Consider the following 19560-nt stretch of genomic DNA (forward strand, 5'->3'; position numbering starts at 1 on the left):
GTAACTTCGCCAAGATCAGGAAACCAAATTGCCTTGAGCCCAGCGATCCTTGCTCCAGAGCACCCCACTGCTACGTGGTGGGCAGCTAAGAATTGTTGGGGGCTATGACTGGGAGTTTCATTTCCTGACCCCATTAGTCTGAACTCTGTCCTCATCAGTTAATAATTAACTGACCCCCAAGGAGCCCACAATCCTAAAAGATTTGCCTTGCCCCAGCTATTGCCGGGTTAATCAATCACTGGCCCTGGCCGGGCAAGGGGCACTTGGTAGACCTCCCGCCCCCAGAGCCCCTTTACTCGCCGCAGAAGTGGCCAGGGATTCACGATGCTTCGGACCTGTCGTGTGCTCCGTTCCCAGGCTGGATCCCCCACTGGGGGCTGGCAGCCCCTGAGCTTTGATGGGGGTGCTTTTCATCTCAAAGGCACAGGAGAACTGACACGAGCTTTGCTGGTGCTACGGCTGTGCGCCTGGCCCCCTCTGGTCACACACGGCCTGGTGGTGAGCGGTGCCCCCGGGGATCGGCCTCGGGCATCCCCGAGGCTTGGCCTCTGAGCCCTCGCTCTCTGTCCCTCCAGCTCCAGGCCTGGTCTCAGCGACTCCTGGGCTCCCGGCTCTCGGGAGCGTTTCTCCGAGCATCCTTCTACGGGCAGTTTGTGGCTGGTGAGACAGCAGAGGAGGTGAAGGGCTGCGTCCAACAGCTCCAGACCCTAGGCCTTCGACCCCTGCTGGCGGTACCCATCGAAGAGGAGCCAGACTCAGCTGTCAAGGCTGGGTGAGTAGGGGCCGGGCCCGGGGGGGCGGGGAGGCTGGCAGGAGCGGGGCAGGTGGGCTCCGGAAGCTAATGCCTGCTGGCTGGGCAGCGAGGCGTGGTATGAGGGGAACCTCAGTGCTATGCTTCGGTGCGTGGACATGTCACGAGGCGTCCTGGAGACCCCCAGCCCGACTGGGAACATCCTTATGCAGCTGAAGATGACGGCGCTGACCAGTACTCAGCTCTGTGTAAGGGACGGGCAGGATGGGGAGGGAGGCTACAGCTGCCCACCAGGTCCCCCTCACCCCTCCACCCACCGCCCCATTCCAGAAGGAGCTAACCTCCTGGATCAGAAAACCGGGGGCTTCCTTGGAGCTGAGCCCCGAGAGGCTGGCAGAAGCCATGGACTCTGGGCAGGTAAGGAGCCCAGGCTGGCTGGATGGTTGGTGGGGACTGTGGGGCGGGAGCAGAGTCCTCTGTACTAGGATGTAGCAGCCACCTGCAAGCGGCGTGTCTGAACCATGCAACTACTGCTACTTCCCAGCCTTAGAACAATCGGAATAAACGTGGCTATAGCCCGGGCCGTGGTTGGCATGGACGGAATATATGGGCCATCTGGGGGACCTAGGCGAGGGGGCTGCAGGCTGGGAGTTCTCAGAGGCGGGGGTGAGAGAGTAGCTCTTCCCCAACTAGAAGAAACTAATCAGTATTTGGTCAATCAACTCAGCTATGACCGGAAGTTATGATTAGGCCAGTGGGGTTTTGGTTTAATCATTCATTCATTCATTCATTCATTCATTCATTTCATTTCCATTTACTATTTCTACCTTCCTTGCCATTGACACCCCCTTTACCCTGCATAACGTATATCTCTTTGTTATTGTAAATTTGTTTTGGCAAGTACAGGGGGACATATTTCCCCAACATTTTATTATGAAAACCTTCAAACGTACGGAAAAGTCGAGAGAATCTTACAGTAAACACCCATATACCAGCCACTGTTAACATTTAACTTTACCTGCTTGGAATCATATCAGTCCCTCCATCCATTCTTCCGTTTGTCCACCGATCCATTTTATTTTTCAATGCATTTCAAAATAAGTTGCAGGCATCAGCACAGGGCCCTCCGAATGTTTCGGGATACATATCACCAATTCGGGCTTGATAATTATTTATAGTATTTTATTTCTTTCGAGGAAAAATGTATATATGGTGAAATATGCAGATTGTAAATGTATCTATTGGTGATTGTATCTATTTGTGGATTTGACAAATATACACACCTGAGCAATTCGAGTCTATCAAGACACAGAAGATTTTCATCACTGCAGAAAGTTCTGGCATGATCCTCCCCATCAACCTGAGGGTGTAATTTTAGATGTACACAAATAGTATTGTTGCCTCTTTCCACTTTTCACTTTTTCCACTGAGCACTCTGATTTTAAGATCCGTCCAACAGTCTTTGTGTGCATCTAATCCGTGGCCTCTACCTGCTGCTCCTCGCCACGCAGCTCACGTCTCCCAGGATGGACACGGCGAGGGCGCCTCTGAGTCTCCACCACCACAAACAATGCTGTGGGCGATGTGGTGTTTCTTTCACATTTTAAAAAAATTGGCATTTTGAAAAAAGTGTCACAGGACACATAGAAGCAGGACTCGGGTGTCTCAGAGGATCAGCTCTGGAGTATCACAGACAGTGGGAGCAACTTCTTCCCAGGGCGGTTTTAAGGATTAAAGCCCCTGCTTGGCTGGCATCCGATCCCCCGAGGAACAGAGGGGCCTTCCTCGGCCTCTCGTCACATGCTTTCCTTGGTGTCCCTAATACCTGGTTTTCCTTTTCCATCTCAGCCAGCTGGTTCTCAAACCATGTTAGGTTCTTCTCTGCCAGTCTCTTCAATACGGAGGCTCCCCCCTCCTCACTCCTTCCTCCCCTCCATGGGGCCTTCTTCACCCACGCTGCAGCCTCAGTTTCTCCCCTGGGTACTAATGAGGCCCACATCTGTCTCCAGCCCCAGCCTCTCCCCTGAGCCCCTGGACATCCTCCAGACCACCCACACCTACCAGGTCCCACCCTGGCTTCCGTGTCTCCCCAGACCCGCTCCCCTTCTTGTCCCCATCTCAGTGACAGCCCCCAATCCCTTGTCTCAGTCCTTGGCTCAGAGGGAGGTGAAGACCGAGTGAGTTATTTATTTTTTATTTTTTTAATTTTTTCTGAGAGAGTTAAATATTAGGTGAGGTACCCCAAATAGCACCGGGCACCCAGTAGGCCCTGTCTGAGGGTGGCCATCATATGCAGGCAGTTTCACCAGCTACTAACTCCCCAGGACTCCTCCAAGACTCTGCGCCCCCAGCCAGGGGAAGACAATTCTCTGTCTGAGGAAAAGGTAACTGGGCAGGTGCCTCCTTCTGGAAGGTTTTCTCCACTAAGCCAAGGGTGGGGTGGTGTTTGCCACCTTCTCACGGCCTGATCCCGGGGGCCTCCCATTAGCAGACCCAGCCTCCCCCCCAGTCCCCCCAGTCTCCATCTGGACTCTGTTGGATCTGGGTAGAACTAAGTCCCACCTGCTCCTCCTTCTTTAGTTTCCTAATTTCTTTGAAGCCAGCTGACTCCTTGAGTGGCCAGCAGTTCACATCCACCCTTAGAATCTCCACAACAAGAACAAGAGTTGGGGGACAACGATTATTTCCACCGTGTTCCTCCAGGGCTGGAGGAAAAGATGACGGAGACGAACTCCTAGTCCCTGAGGCACTTACTTGCTAGTCGGGGAGAGGCAAGACCAAAAAGCCAAGACATAGCAAGTATAAACAGGCGTTGCAGGGGGGAAAACAAGGCTAGGGAAGGAGAAGGCAAGAGCCCCAGACAGGGAGTTGCAAATCTGAGCCACGGAAAACCTCGCTGAGAAGATGACAGTGAGAAAAACACCTGGAGGAGAGGCAGGAGTGAGGCAAATGGACATGAAGGGGAAGAGTGTTCCAGGCAGGAGCAGCCAAGCAAAGGAGCAGCCCTGAGGCTGGAAGGTGCTGGACATGTTGAAGGACTGGCAGGGAGGCCAGCGTGGCTGGAGGGCAGGGGGCTCCGGAGAGCCGAGGAGATGAGAGCAGAGGGGCCCGATGGGGGGAGCCTCGTGAGCTGCAATGAGGCTCTGGCCTTAGAGGAAGGTATTGAGGTCCTAAGACACCCAATAGCAGGTGACACTTGTGGCACCCACTATGAGCTAGCCCCTGCTCACTTCCTACGTGTTAATTCCTAGTCTTCACTCATGGAGCATTAGTCTCCTCGCTGCAGAACGGGGTTTGGAGTAACTGTCCACCAGGATCATTGTGAAGATTATATATACGAAGTGGCTTATTATCATCACGACAACAGCATGTTTTGAATGCTTATCACGTGCTCGCCCTGCCCCATTCTTACGTCCAGGCACGGCTTACAGGTCCACACAGCAACTCCACGAGGTAGATGCCATTATCAACTAATTGTTGAAAGAAAGAGACAAAACTTGAGGCCCAGAGAGATTATATGACTTGTCCAAGGCCACACAGTAAGGGATGGAGTCAGGATTCAAACCCAGATCCGGGGCTCTAAACCATTTATTCAGGTGAATAAATGGTTATTATTCACCTGAATAAATGGTTTCTTTGTGATACGGTTACTTTTCATATTGCTTACAATTTCTCAACTTTTTTCCCTTCTTGGTGGTGGGGGAGAGGAGACATAGGCCCTGGAAGGATCCAGTAACCTGAGCCATTCCCACCTCCCCTGCTGCTCCCCCAGGACCTCCAGATCTCCTGCCTCAACGCCCAGCAAAACCACCATCTCCAGGCCTCTCTGAGCCGCTTGCACCGGGTAGTACAGGTAACACCTGCCACGGCCTGGCTCCGCCGCACCTGCTGGGCACCCCGAGGCCTGACCTCTGACCCTCTGACCCTCAGCATGCCCGGGCCCAGCGTGTGAGGATCCTGGTGGATGCCGAGTACACCTTCCTGAACCCTGCTCTCTGTCTGCTGGTGGACGCCCTGGCCCTGCGCTGGAACGGCCCCGGGGAGGGCGGGCCCTGGGTGTGGAACACTTACCAGGCCTATCTGAAGGTGTGTGGTGCACCGTGGGGGACTGCGGGCCGGCGCCCCGGGGCCCTGACCCCAAGCTGCCGGGGTGCTTCGCCAGGACACACACGAGCGGCTGAGGAGGGCCGCGGAGGCCGCTGACAGGGCTGGCCGGGCCTTTGGAGTCAAGTTGGTCCGAGGGGCGTATCTGGACAAGGAGAGAGAGGTGGCTCGGCACCAAGGGACCGAAGACCCCATTCAGCCCAACTATGAGGCTACCAATCAGAGGTAGGACTAGGCCAGCCAGGCCTCTGAGATAAATCATAACATCTAACCCTTCATCACGCCACACATCCCATGTGTGTGCACCATCATTTCCTCTCCCTGGGCCAGGACCTCATCACTTCCCACTTGCACAGCAGCCTCCTCCTAGGGCTCCCTGCTCCCTCCTTTGTCCACCCCTCACCCCCATCCCAGTCTGTTCCCCCATAGGCAGCCAGAGGGAGCCTGTTAATAAGTCAAATCCTGTCCCTCTCAGCTCAAAACCCTTCCATCGCTCCCACTGCACCTCAGTAAAACCCCAAATCCTTCCAGCAGCTCCCAGGCCCCATGTGCTGTGATCTCCTCACCTCAGACTCTGCTTCTCACTCACTGCACTCCAGCCACACTGGCCTCCTTGATGATCCCCAGGGCCTTTGCACTTCCTGTTTCCACCGCCTAGAACATTCTCCCTCCAGACAGCTGCATGGCTCACTCTCTCATCTCCTTAGGTCTCTACTTATTGGTATGTCCTCGGGGGACCTTCCCTGCCCTCCCTGTCAAAAATTAGAACACCCACACCTACTCTCTTCCTGAATTTATTTTTCTCTTTAGCACTTGTCGGTGTCTGAGGTTCTATACACTTTCGTATTCAATTGCACATTGTCTGTCTCCCCCTCCAGAATGCGGGCCCCCAGGAGGACAGGGGTTTCTGATTTGTTGAGCACCCAGGGCTTGGAACTGAGCCTGCTACAGGGCGGGTGCTCAGTACAGATCTGTTGAATACGTAAACGACCCCCAAGCAGTAGGTACTGTTATCTCACACGCACGCGCACACACACACTCCATTTCTCAGAAGGAACCCAGGCACAGAGAGGTGGAATCGCTTACCCAAGGTCACATAGCTAGTAAGTGGCAGGGCCAAGTTTTGCACCCAGCAGACTGGCTCTAGAACCTGAACTCTCATCCACCTCAAATCACTCTGTGTGGGGAGCAAAATATGGGTGAGCCCCTGGGGCCCCCATCCCATGGCCCTGGGAGGAAGGAAACTGTTCCTTTACTTTCTGATCACCTGACTTAGATCAGGACCTGTGCTGGCCCCTGGCCCCAGTAGCAACCAAGGTGGTCCCCAGGCCTTGTCCTCGTAGAGCTTACAAAATCTGCCTCCTTTCACACTGGATCCAGGAGAAGTATGTAGAGTTACAGAGACTGACCCAAGCTCACAGGGCAAGTGGCCACATCACGGCCGGAACCTAGGCTTGCATCCAAGGACCATGGGGGCTTTTATGTACATTTGTATCCCACAGTCTTAATCACCGGGACCATTATTATTCTTTTTACTGAGATATAATCCATTATTATTTTTTACTGAGATATGACCCATAAAATCCACCCTTTCAAAGTATACGATTCAGTGGATTTTAGCATATTCACAATGTTGTGCAACCATCACCACTAATTCCAGAACATTCCATCAACCCCCAAAAGAAACCCCATGTCCTTAGCAGTCCCTTCCCATGCTCCTCCCCTCAGGCCCCGGCACATTTTGTTTAGCCACTCATCAGCTGATGGATCGCTTCCAATTTTGGCTATTGTGACGAGTGCCGCCATGAACATTCGTGTGCACATTTTTCTATAAATACACATTTTCCAGTCTCTTGAAAGCTCAATTGTCTAGGAGTGGAATTGCTGGGTTGTATAGTAACCCCCTCTTTAACTTTTGAGGAATGGCCAGATGGTTTTCCAAAGCTGCTGCACCATTTTGCAAAATTCACATATTATATATTCTGAAGAAATAATAAATTTATGCCACTAAAAATCAAAGTGATATGGGGTGCTTGCTTGGGTGGCTCAATCGGTTGAGCGTCAGACTCTTGGTTTTGGCTCAGGTCATGATATCAGGGTTGTGAGATCGAGCTCCACATAGGGCTCTGTGCTGAACATGGAGCCTGCTTGGGATTCTCTCTTACCTCTCTCTCTGCCCATCTCCCCTGCCTGCTTGCACTTTCGAAAAATAATAATAATAAAATCAAAATGCTATGAAAATTAATACACTGGGGCACCTGGGTGGCTCCGTGGTTGAGCATCTGCCTTTGGCTCAGGGCGTGATCCCAAGGTCCTGGGATTGAGTCCCACATCAGGCTCCCCATGGGGAGCTTGCTTCTCCCTCTGCCTGTGTCTCTACTTCTCTCTCTGTGTGTGTGTCTCTCATGAATAAATAAATAAAATCTTGAAAAGAAAATGAATACACTGACATATCTCACTTCCACCCAAATCCCCATCTCATTTTGGAGTCTCCTTGCTCTTCACAGGTGACTACTTTTGTTAGTTTCTTACACATTTCCTAAGTTCCTTCATCCATAAACAGGTAAACACAGAGATTTCTGTGTGCAAAAGGCATCATGTCTACACACTGCCCCTTGCTTTTCCCTTCAGCTGCATAACTTATTTTTTCTTATTTTTTAAAATTTTATTTAATTATGAAACACACACACACACACACACATACACAGAGACACAGGCAGAGGGAGAAGCAGGCTCCATGCATGAAGCCTGATGTGGACTCGATCCTGGGACTCTGGGAACACAGCCTGAGCAGAAGGCAGACACTCAACCGGTGAGTCACCCAGGCGTCCCTAGCTGCATAATTTAAAGCCAGGATAAAAAACCCAGGCCCTGGAGCATCAGACAGCCTAGGTTCAAATCCCAGCCCAGTCACTTTTAGCTGTATGACCTGGGGAGAAGCTTCATTCAATCTTCCCCTGCGTAAAATGGGGATAACCAGGACATCGACATCATGGAGCTGACTTGAGAGTCAGATGAGTGTATGTGCGTCAGGCAGGACCCCAAGGGAGGGCAGCCCCGGTAGCTCAGCGGTTTAGCACTGCCTTCAGCCCAGGGCCTGATCCTGGAGACCCAGGATTGAGTCCCACATCGGGCTCCCTGCATGGAGCCTGCTTCTCCCTCTGCCTGTGTCTCTGCCTCTCTCATAAATAAATAAAATCTTTTTTTTTTTTAAAGGACCCCTAGGGAAAAAGAACTCTGAGCAAAGGAGTTTAACTAAGGGAAATGTAGTAAAATGCACTCTCCCTATTGAGTGTGGGGAAGGTTAAGGGAGCCACAAGGAAGATCAAGGAACCCCGGAACTCCTAAGAGCATGAAGCTGTAATGACCGCTGTTCCACAGCTGAGGAAGAGGGGCCACCCTAAGGAGGTGTCACCAAACACAGGGGACAGTCAGCGTAGGCCGGGGAGGGGGCTACGGGGTGAAATACCCCAAGCTTTCTCTCTCCCCACCTTCGGATCTCCTGCCGGTTATTCCATGGGTGACACAGCTTCCCAAGGGGCAGAGATGGGCAGATCTGGGAGGTGATGGAGAATAACCAGGGCGGCGTGTGGAGTCCTTAGCTGGGCACATGGCCTGAGGCCAGCTGGGAGCACATTCACCAATTTGCCTCCGTTTTTAGTGCCTGGCGCTGCACTCGCTCTTGTGCACCACCACGCATTTTAGCCAGTGCCCACTTACAGCTGGGGTTGCGCTACTGCCACTCCTGTTCAGTGGCCAACACTGCAGTGAATGACTGTAGGTAAATGTCACCTTGTGCCTGTGATGAGGCCCTTTGCTCTGAGGCTGCCATTGCATCAGGGGCTTCATGACACCCTCGTCTCACCCCATCTGCAATAGCCCTGTTAGGGGACCTTAATCCTTATAAGGGAGGTAAAAGGCCCAGTGAAGGGCCATCCTTTGTAGCAGGGGCAGGTGAAACGGGGGGGGGGGGACTTTCTGGCTCCAGAGTACTTGCCCTTGGGCACCCCACCTCCCAAGGACAGGGCTCCCTAGCCCCTGGGGCCTGACCCTTCATCACCGGAAGCCATAAGCTGAACAGAACACTTCCCTTCAGTTACAGCCGTTGTCTGGAGCTGATGCTGACTCAAGTGTCCCACCGGGGCCCCATGTGCCACCTCATGGTGGCTTCCCACAATGAGGAATCTGTTCACCATGCCACCAAGCGGTATGTAGGGGAATGGGAACTAGATATCCACAAGAAGGCCCCCTTCCTTCTTCTTCCTTGCTCACATGCCAGGGATTAGCAAAGGGTGGTGGACATGGAATAGGGGGAGGAAAGCGATGGGCCAGTAGGTTCACAGGGATTCTGGGGAAGGCCAGTTGCAATATCTAACCCTTGTAGGCCAAACCTGTAGACCCTGTAGGCCCCAGCTAAATGAGACATTTGTCCTTATTTGCTGGGGCCTAGGGAGGCCTGAAGGCTCCAGAGAAGGAGCTGATACCCACTGGGGAGATTTCAGGGGCCTGAGAACAGTGGTTATTTATCACTAAGTTTAGAAGAACTTCAAAATTTTAATAACTGCAACAGCCATATGAGTGCATGATGGCTGACTTCCAGCTCTGGATCCAGCCGCTGTCTGGATTGATGATGTGGCCTTTTCTATAGCATGTGGGACCTGGGCATTCCTCTGGATGGGCCTGTCTGTTTTGGACAACTTCTAGGGATGTGTGACCACGTCTCCTTGGCATTGGGTATGTGAACGATCCATTCTCCCCATGTCCCACCACCATGCTCCATCAGCATGTGCGCCCCCCCTGCCCTAGGCCTCATCCCCATCCCCCCAGCCGGACCCCTTTCCCCACTCCCAACCAGTGCCTGACCAGGCTCCCATCCAGAGCCTGCAGCCGGCCCAGCCACCAGACTCTTCCAGAGAGATTTGTTGTTCCCATATCTGAAGGCCTTGCACGCCTGTCTCTGAGCCTGCTGTCTGTTGTTTTGGCTGGTTCTTGATCATGGTGTCTTGTTTCCCCGGTGCCTTATTATCTTTGCTGTGCAGCTGCCCGGGGTCTGAGACCAGAAGATTTGTGTTTTCTTCTGCCAGGTGCTAAGGGGTACAGAACCACTTTACCCTAAATTCAGGGCTTGAGGTTTCCTGAGGCATCTCACTGATGCAAATTTGAGCTACAAATATATGAGGCTAATCCACGGCCTCGATCCCTCAGAGATGGGTTTCTGTTTTCTTCTCTGTTCCACTTATGGCCAAGGCCACAATTCTCTGTGAGTGGGGGTTGATTTCTGGTGAACTCTGATGCTGAGGGTGCAGCTTAATTTGAGCAGGTGCTCCATTACAACTCTCACCCTGGTCAGGCTCTGGGCCTCGATTTCGGCACCCCCTCAACTCTGAGGTCAACAAGTAGCTCGATTTTGCCTTCAGGGTGGAAGTGCTTCCTGTACATTCTTCCCTCTTTGGGTTCTCAGTTTCTCTTAATGCTCAGGTTAGTAAATTCCTTACTCTTTTGGTAGGATTTTAATAACTTTAGGAAGATTTTCTAAATGTTTACTGCAGGATTTTAAGTTTTTTCAGTGGGAGATTTTGTCCAACTCACCTAGACTGCCAGGTTCTGAGAGATGGAAGTCTCTGTTCCAGATGGGCCTCCCCCTGAACAGGAGGAGTTCACGCCCTGCCAACACTCTCCCCACAGGGCAGGCCGGCTATGCCGTGTATAAGTCCATCCCTTATGGTTCCCTGGAGGAGGTGATCCCCTACCTGATCCGGAGGGCCCAGGAGAACCGGAGCGTGCTGCAGGGTGCCCGCAAGGAACAGACACTGCTCAGCCAAGAACTCAAGCGGAGACTGCTGAGACGGGGCCTGAGGGCACCCCATTAGCATCCCCAAGGGTCATGTGGTTAATAAAGATCCTGAGCTATTGCCCAGGCTGCTGCCCTGCACAGAAGCTGCCTCCTTGGGGAAAGGCTATTCTCTCTCTCTCTCTCTCTTTAAGATTTATTTATTTGAGAGAGAGAGCATGAGTTTTTGGGAGGAGCAGAGAGAGAGGGAGAACCAGACTCTACTGAGCAGGGAGCCCTATGTGAGGCTCTATCTGGGGACTCTGGGTTATGACCTGAGCCAAAGGCAGATACTTAACCAACCAAGCCACCCAGGTGCCCCATGGGAAGGGCAGCTCTAGAGAGACTGCTAGCTGACCCCAGAGCACAGCAAGGGTATCGATCACAGGCAGGCCAGACAATGGCACCTTTGGTGCCAGACTTCAGGGCTTGGACTCTGCCCCAAGGGCCGTGCGGAGTCAGGAGGGTTTCACGTAAGGGAGGGACAGGGTTTGGCTTTAGAAAAAGTCCCCCGGCTACCATGCAGTGGGTGTCCCAGAGCAGGGCGACAGGCTGGGAGCCCAAGGGAAGCTGGACTAAGAAACCCCCGCTGGCAGCTGGAGCAGGGCGGGGCTGTATCAACCGGAGGGGGGCTGGTGGGGAGGACCAGCTGGAGGCTGAGAGGCTGGATGGGAGGGAGGCATTGAGGGCGAGGCCCAGGGCTCTGGCTGGAAGAGGGGGGACCCTGAGATGGGGATGGGGGAGGAAATGTAATTTGGGGGAGATGCTCCTAGTGCGGGAGCCGGTGGATGGGAGGGTCCCAGGGGACTTCCAGGGGGAGCTGTCGAGGACACTGCGGGGCCCCAGGCTCAGGGCAGAGAGACGAGGCTGGGGCAGGGAAAGAAGGGACAGTCCGTGGGGGGGGGTGAGAAGCGTGGGAAGAAGACCGCGGAGGAGGGAGGGCCCAGCACCTCGAGCCCCCGGAAGGCGTAAGAGGCGTTCCAGGTGCAGCAGAGCCCACAGCTCTGGGGGGGCCATCGCCTCGGGTTCTCTCGCAGCGCCTCGAGGCTGGGGGGGCGCCTCTCAGGGGAAGCGGCTACTGCGCAAGCGCAGATGTGGCAAGAAGCCACTGGTGCGCATGCGCCTGTGGTGCCCGAGCCGGAGTGCCTGGGTCACGTGGCAGGCACGTGCTGAGTGCTGCGGGGAGCCCAACGGTAGGTGCGCAGACCCCGGGCTGGGGCCTAGGCCCCTGACCCTCCTGGACTTACCGCCCTCCGGCTAGACCCCGCCCCCAGGCTGCTGCCCCCGCAGCCTGAGTCCCCCTCCTACCCCCTCCTCTAGGCCGCAGACCCCACCCCGCACCCAGACGCTTGCCTGAACCGCAGTCCGAGTCCCCAACCCTGAGACCCTCCCCGAGCCTGCAGAGCCTGCCTCAGGGCCTTTGCACCAGCGCCAGCCCTCGGACTAGGACCATCCTCCTCCCTAACACCGCCCCGCCCAGCCTGGAGACCCCCGTCCTCTCCGTCCCAACCCTCAGGCCCTTCTTCCGCCAGACTCCTTCCCTGAACCCCTAGACTCCTTTCCTCCTTATCCCTGGAGCCCTTACAGCTCCTCCGCGCAGACAGAATGCCGCCCTCAGACTCCCTGAACCAGGGCCTGGCCCCAGGCCCGCCGCTCTCCCAGACCCCACCCCTTTTCTCATCCTACACCTGACAGCAAAGCAGACCCCTCCCGAGGCCCCTGCCTTCTCACGGGCCCTCCAGGGTCCCCAGAGGTCCTGCCTTCGCTCTCTCCTGCCCGCATGAGACCCCGTAGGTGATCCCTGCCCGGGAGCTGACCGTCCGGAGCCCACAGATGCCCTCCCTGCGCTCCCGCTTCCCGGTGGAGCTGGGCTCTGTTAGGGATCCAGAAGCCCAGGTGGGACGACTGCACCGCCTGGCTGTGGCCGGGGGCCCAGGCTGGGGCCTGGCCCGGCTCCTGCGGAGAGGTGAGGGTTCCTGCTGCGGCCGCGTGGGGGGGCCAGGCCAAGAGGCAGCTCGGAAGCTGTGGCTTCAGCGGGTCAGACGTTGTGCGCGGGGGCCCTACTGTGTGCCAGCCTCTGTCGTCTATGCTGGGGATTTGGGGATGACCTTCGGGTCACTGGGAACGAAGTCTATCATGAGAATTTAAGAGAGTGAGGAGGATGAAGTAGATACACGGAAAGGGTGGCTTTGGGGATGGGTGCTACTTGGGCCCCACAGTAAAAGAGCCGTGGAGGGTGGGGGAAACACTTCAGAAAAATGGAATAGCCACTGCAAAGGACTTGAAGTCAGAACAAGCTTTTTTTTTTTTTTTTTACTTATTTATAAGAGACACACAGAGAGAGGCAGAGAGACACAACACAAGCAGGCTCCCTGCGAGGAGCCCAACTTGGGACTCGATCCCCGGTCTCCAGGATCACACCCCGAGCTGAAGGTGGCGCTAAACCGCTGAGCCACCCCGGGCGACCCTAGAACAAACTTTAAGCAGCAGCAGGGAGACTCTGGGAGAGGGCTGAAGCTCAGAGGCGCAAGCAGCAGGCAGGAAGTGTGTGAATTCTGCGAGGTTTTGCCCCGTGTGTGATGGGAAGCCATTGGAGTTGTGGGCAGGAAATTAACATCTAATTTACAATTTCCATTTTTCATTGATTTTTGCAAGTCGATTGGGGTTCTGGCCACTTTCTGAACTTAATTAATAGTTGTAATTTTTGATTCTTTGACATTTTTTATTACCTAAAGATGGTGACAATTTGATCTCAGCCCTTTAAACTCTAATTCTTTTTTTTTTCTCCCTTGTGTAAAGTGTTGGCCAGAACTCCCAAACCTTGTTGTCCATGGACATCTCTTTCCGTGTTCTTGATATCAAAGGGAATTAATCTGTACTTCTGCATTAAGTATCATGGGTGCTCTTCGGGTTTTGGTATGTAATTGTTACAAAGGGAGGGAGTTCCCATCTACTCTTAGTTTTTTGAGGTATTTGCTCCCCTCAATCATAAGTAAATATTGAATTTTATTTTTATTTATTTAATTTAGTGATTCATTACTTACATATACCACCCAGTGCTCATCATAACTAGTGCCCCCCAGTTAGCCCACCCCCCACCCATCTCCCTCCATTAGCCCTCGGTTTGCTCTCTATCCTTGAGAGTCTCTAATGGAAGTTCTGGATTTTATCAGGTGCTTTTTCTATATCTACTGAGCTGAATGTGATTTTTATTTATTTTTATATTTTTTAAGATTTATTTATTTATGATATATATATATATATATATATATATATATATATATATATATAGAGAGAGAGAGAGAGAGAGAGAGAGAGAGGCAGAGACACAGGAGAGAGAGAAGCAGGCTCCACGCCAGGAGCCCGACGCAGGACTCGATCCTGGGACTCCAGAATCGCACCCTGGGCCAAAGGCAGGAGCTAAACCGCTGAGCCACCCAGGGATCCCCTGATTTTTACTTTTTGATCCATGGATGTGTTTTCCTACATTGATTGATTTTCTTATGTTGAATCATCCTTGATTTCTCTGAATAAATCAATTGGATAATCCCTTTTACTTTATTTACAGGTTTAGCGTATACAGTCAAACATGAAATTGAAATATAAGTTCATTTTTGGTTCTGGAAACTTAACTGGTTTTGGAATTAGGGTCATACTAGCCTCAGGAGACTTGCCCCCCCCTTATTTTTGGAACAACTTGTATAAGATTATCTACACAAAAAATGAAATGATTATCATTGTAATGATTATATCACGCAGTGATTTGTGTTTTAAGAAGACCCTTCTGCAGGGCAAGACAAATACAGAAAACCAGTTAGCATGCCATGGCAAAAGACCGTGGGCTTCCAAGTAAAAAAGAATGCAGTAAATGTGATATTCAGATGTTCCTAAAGGACCTCATTTGGAGGGATTTTATGACAGAGACTGTCATAAAGCTGGGTTGGGCCAAGCGCATGATTGATTTTTGCCATATCTGCCTAGGACATAGGAGTGCAAGGACAAAGACACCACGCATTTGCCCTCGGTAGGGATGTGGGCAAGGGCCTACAGGAAGAACGGGGATGACAGGTGCAGAGGGGAGGGGCTGGGGGAGGACCTGAGCAGAATGATCCCGGAAGGGATTGGTATAGGTGAGGTGGAGAGAAAGTTGCTACTTGGATTCAGCTCTTTCATTCATTCATGCATTTATTTATTTATTTATTTATTTATTTATTTATTTATTTATTTATTTATTTATTATTTATTTTTTGGATTCAGCTCTTAGAAGCAGCATTCAGAAATAACCGTGAGAGATTTCCTGATAAAATCCAAAGATTTTGCTTTCCTTGAAGAACTAGGTGCTGGCCGCACGGGGCCTGTACACGTATACTGAATGCACACACGGAGTACCTGGACTGTTCCCGAGGCTCCTGTAGGCCGGGGTCCCTGAGGAGTCCACTTGCCCCCAGCTCCTGGGTACCTTTGTGTGATTTTGACACTTCTGGGATGGCAGATGGGTGTCGGCTTGGCAAGTGGATGTCACCTCTCGTTGCAGCTCTGTGGACCTATTAACAGCGAGCACTGTGTTGAGACAGATTCTGAGCAGAGTCCCTGACGGTTGGAGGGTGGGGGTTCCAGAACATACAGATAGAACCTGGAGTTGAGGGTCACCCAGGCAACGAGGGACTGCGGGGACTGGGAATTGGCAGAGGTGTGGCATAGCAGCTCCAGGACCTCTGCCTCTGGAGACAGTCCTAAGCCCTGCTGCCCCTCAGTCGTCCAGGTGGATGGTGAGAACTCTGCTGGGCAGACCGGGCTCTTCCTTTCGGCGCTGCTGGGCCACAGCTCTGCCGTGCAGCTCTTGCTGTCCTTTGGCGCCAACCCCAACCAGTGAGTGGACCGATGGCGGTGCCCCCGCGCTCCCAGGGGTCTGAGTCTGAGCCCGAGAGAGCCAGGGCTTTCTTCCCCAGTGGGGGACCTCATGACACCCTTCCGCCCCCAGTGAGCTCCCCTTTGTTCTCTAGATTAACCCCTTGCCCTCCAGTGACTGTTCCCGTTCCCCTGGCACCTCCTGTGCTCACCGGACACCCTCACCAAAGACCCCACCGTGTCCCCAGGTGACCCCTCCTGTTCCAGTGGCCGCTTCCCGTGCTCACTCTGACTCCTCTCATGCCTCCATGCTCCCGTCCTGCCACCTCTTGTCCCCATTCCGCCCCTCTCCTAATCCATCTCTGTCCTCCCTGTTCCGCTGCAGTCGCTGCCTCGATGGCAGCACCCCTGTGCACGCGGGCGCCTTCTCGGGCTGCAGCCTGGTGATGCTGCACCTGCTGCAGGCAGGGGGTGACCTGCGTCTACATGACCGGCAGGGCCGCACGCCTCGGGACTGGGCAGAGCAGGGTGGTGCCAAGGAGAGCCGGAAGGTGCGTGGTGGCCAAGGGCAGGTGGGGGCGTATGGAGCCGGCACCCCCACTTGCCTCAGTGCACAGGTCCCCCACCCAGGTGCTGGAACTGCTAGAGCTATGTCGAGCCCACGTCTCTGTGCTCGTGCACGGCGGCCAGCTGGCGGCCAGTGCATCCCTGGGCCCGTGGCAGGCTGGTTCTGGACGCAGCCCGCGTGGCTCCCTGTCCTTGCTGCGGCGGGTGCGCGTGGACAGGTAACTACCCACATCCTGGAGCCCACTCACCCGCCCCGCCCCAGGCGCCCAGGACTTAGCCCTGGACCTCCCTTTGCCCCAGGGTACCGAGGCCAGAGCAGATCAGAAGATGCCCCCAAATCTCAGCCTTGGGGTTTGGCCAGGTAAGCGGGAGAGGTTGGGGGAGCAGGGAACCCCCCTGTCTGCTTTGTGCCTCATAGCCCCGCTCCCCATCCCCAGCTGAGCAGCCTTTGGCCACTGGGGCTGACAACAGGCATACCCCTCGCGGACCCCAAGGAGCTGCTGCCAGCCCAGGGCGAGCCCGACCGCACCTACGAGAGCAGCTCCCACACCCTCATGGCCAAGTGAGAGAGGGCCCCTCCCACCCCCCACCCCCCCACCCCCACCCCACCCCTGACCTAGCTGTCCAGCAGAGTTCTGGGAGGTGTCCAGCTCCCCTCCTCCCCTCGCAAGGAAGACACCCCCCCCCCCGCCCCACCCCATCTCAGACCCGTGCTCTTCCCCCCTCCCCATTCTCTAGCCTCCTGTGGAGGGGCCACCCCGTGACAGCTCGGCAGCTGAAGGCCCCGGGAACTCAGCCTGATGTCCTGTTGGCTGACCTTGAGCACTGCAGGTACAGGGGAACCCCCCATGCCCCCAGAGCAGGCGGGCCCAGCCCCACAGAGCAGTCTCCTGCCTGCCCTCCAGACAACGGAAAGCCTGGGAGCGTGGCAGTGGCCCCCGTTACCGTCTTCCCGGTGCGCCAGCTCCCGGAGTGCCCCCCCGACCCCCCACTGTACAGTGGTTCCGTCCCGTGTGCTGTGGGCCCCAGCCCAGGGAGAGGGGAGCGTGTGGGGAGGGGGCACAGGGGGGCAGGACCTGGGCGCTGGCCCCGTGAGCCAGGCCTCAGTCTCTCCTCGTCTGGTGGCTGGTGCAGATGGCGGTGATCGGGCCGGGGCAGCCCCCGCGGCGCAGGTTGGGGCCTCCCTGTGAGCGGCCTGCTCTCCTCCCGCCAGCGCCCTGCACCACCCCAACCTGCTGCTGCTGATGGCGCTGAGCCCCTCGGCGGACCTGTCGGGGCTGTGCTTGCTCTTCGAACCCGTGTGGCTGGGCTCCCTGCACGTGGTGCTGCACCCACGGGGGCCGAGCCAGGGGCGGCCGTGCGCCGTGCCGGGCCTGCTGCCTGGCCACCTGCTGCTGCAGGTGCTGGAGGCCCTGCTGTTCCTGCAGGCGCGCTGGCGGGCCCATGGCGGCCTTAGCTCCCACGCTGTGCAGCTGGTACGGCCGGGCCTGGCCAAGGTGGGCGGCCTCGAGCACGGGCGCTGGCTGCAGCCCGGGTGAGCGCCTGCCTTGCCCGCGGCCCCTCATCCCCGTGTGGCAGCCCCCCCCTCCCAGCTCACCAGGCCCCTCGGCCTCCTCCGCAGGCCACAGCAGGGCTACTCCCGGGAAGGCCCAGGCCCGGGGCTGCCCCCGCCTCCTGAACTGTACCCGTGGCTGCCACTTGAGCTCATCTGCGGTGACACGCCTGCGGCCACCTCGGATCTCTACAGCTTTTGTATCCTGGCCCAGGAGGTCTTCACTGGTCAGTGAGTGATCCTACCCCTGCCCCACTGAGCCAGCCCCTCCTGTTTGGGTCCCCCAATCGTGCTTCCTCACAGGAGAGCTGCCCTGGGCTGGGAGAGAGGGGCCTGAGGTGAAGGCTAAGTTGGAGGCAGGTGAGAGCCCGACCCTGGACCCCCTGGTGCCGGCCCCCTACCAGGCCCTGGTTCAGGCTGGGCTGGGCCTAGGGCCCGCTGACCGCTGGGGCAGCCTGCAGAACACTCGATACCTGCTGCGGGAGGCCATGGCCCAGGTACAGGACAGGTTGGCAGGGGTGGGTGGTAGCCATGGAACCTTAGGCAGGCCTCACGTTGCACACTCAGCCTCCTCTCCGCAGGACTCAGCTCCTGGGGTGAGCTCTCTGATGCACGGGACCACACGGTGCCCTGTGTCTCAGGGTTTCCTCCCAGGTTAGAGGGCACGGAGTGGGCGGTAGCGGGTGCTGAGCTCAGCTTTGCTCACCCCACTCCAACCAACTGGTCTGTGCCCCCCCAGAGACCCTGTACTGTGAGGTGGCTCCCAGAGCCAAGACCACACCCAAGCCTGTGCCCCCTGTGATGTCCCTAGGCCCCTCCCCATGCCAGGTAGGAGCCAGAGCAGGGCTATGGAGGACCAAGGGAGCTGTGGGGCACCTGGGCAACCTATGCCAGCTCCTGCCATTATCTCCGCAGGCCCTGAAGACTCCTGAGGTCTCAGGCCACTGCAGAGTCCAGAGGGCCACTGTCTGGGACTCAGGCAGCAGCTTGACTCTAGGCAGTGGCCCAAGTCCCTGTCCCATCCTCTACCCAGGCTCCAGCCCCACAGCCAGGGTCAGCCTGCACCGCTGCCTGGAGCCCAGCTCAACAGTATGAATACCCCAGGGCCCTGCACAGCCATCCCTTTGTTAACCTGGGACCCCTCCCCCTAGCTGTCACCAATCCCAACTTCCCTGGCTGCCTCTCCTTTGACTAGGGACCCCCAGGACTCCCTAACTGTCCTCTCACTGACCTGTGCCCCTTGACCAACCCGACTTCCCCCAGGGCCCTGCCCTTGCACTCCAGCCTTCAGGACTCAGCCTCCCTGCTGGGGACCCAGGGCTCTGTGGAGCAGTGTGAGAGGAACACAGCCAAGACCCCAGCCCTGCAGGGGCTACAGTGGCACACACACAGGGCTGCCCTGCTGGCCCCCCTGCCCTGTGAGCCCATCCCCCGCCTGCCCACCCACACCCTGGAGGCTGTTGGCAGGGAAGGCCACAAGGGTGGGTGAAGCAGAAGACCCCGAGCCCATCCCCTGTCCTGAGCTCCATGGCTACTGGGTGACAGCACCGTCCTTTTTTCCCCTGCAGGCCCCCAGTCCTGAGCTGATCACAGGAGGTCTCTTCTCCAGCCTGCAGAAGTAAGAAATGGGCCCTGCTGGGGGCCCCCTCCTGGGCCCATTCCTCATCCCTAAGGTCACCACGGCTCCACCCGTATCCCACTACTCCCCAGGATGGACCTGCTGGAAGAGATCTTAGCAGAGCTGCAAGGTGGACGCCAACTTGGAGACAAGCCCAGCCTCAACCCTGCTCTTGACACAGATTCTTAGAGTGCCCATGACTGCCTCTCTGCAGATACCACCCCCCTCAGAGCCTCCCAGGAGTGACTTCCCATTCAGCACTTGCTGAAATGATAAAGTGAAAAAGCAAC

At 55.7% G+C, this 19560-nt stretch overlaps 2 protein-coding genes across 14 annotated transcripts; both read left to right on the forward strand.

The window, feature by feature from the left end:
- Positions 1-241: 241 nt before the first annotated feature.
- Positions 242-11359, forward strand: PRODH2 (proline dehydrogenase 2). Its single transcript, XM_055311961.1, has 10 exons — positions 242-498; positions 576-772; positions 861-999; positions 1082-1168; positions 4524-4604; positions 4682-4837; positions 4914-5080; positions 8952-9062; positions 9504-9589; positions 10541-11359. The coding sequence occupies exons 1-10, from the start codon at positions 325-327 to the stop codon at positions 10723-10725; spliced, it is 1383 nt and encodes a 460-aa protein (XP_055167936.1). The 5' UTR covers positions 242-324; the 3' UTR covers positions 10726-11359.
- Positions 11360-11472: 113 nt separating this feature from the next.
- LOC129500988 (inactive serine/threonine-protein kinase TEX14-like) lies at positions 11473-19554 on the forward strand. 13 transcript variants are annotated; one of them, XR_008662625.1, is made up of 16 exons: positions 11473-12651; positions 15440-15554; positions 15689-15781; positions 15919-16084; positions 16164-16318; positions 16401-16461; positions 16538-16662; positions 16839-16931; positions 17314-17634; positions 17722-17879; positions 17956-18149; positions 18234-18306; positions 18392-18480; positions 18568-18741; positions 18916-19070; positions 19221-19244. XR_008662625.1 is itself a non-coding variant. In XM_055311948.1 (16 exons), the coding sequence occupies exons 1-16, from the start codon at positions 12519-12521 to the stop codon at positions 19457-19459; spliced, it is 2097 nt and encodes a 698-aa protein (XP_055167923.1). In that variant the 5' UTR covers positions 11476-12518; the 3' UTR covers positions 19460-19554. The 13 variants fall into 13 exon arrangements, 12 of the variants coding, with proteins under 12 accessions (XP_055167929.1, XP_055167931.1, XP_055167933.1 ...); XM_055311948.1 differs by lacking the exon at positions 18916-19070 and adding an exon at positions 19363-19554 and having other exon boundaries at positions 11476-12651; positions 19221-19270; XM_055311958.1 differs by lacking the exons at positions 17314-17634; positions 18916-19070 and adding an exon at positions 19363-19554 and having other exon boundaries at positions 11475-12651; positions 19221-19270.
- The last annotated feature ends 6 nt before the right edge of the window (positions 19555-19560 follow it).

This window comes from Nyctereutes procyonoides, unplaced genomic scaffold (assembly GCF_905146905.1).
Source record: "Nyctereutes procyonoides isolate TBG_1078 unplaced genomic scaffold, NYPRO_anot_genome, whole genome shotgun sequence".
Lineage (NCBI taxonomy): Eukaryota > Metazoa > Chordata > Mammalia > Carnivora > Canidae > Nyctereutes > Nyctereutes procyonoides.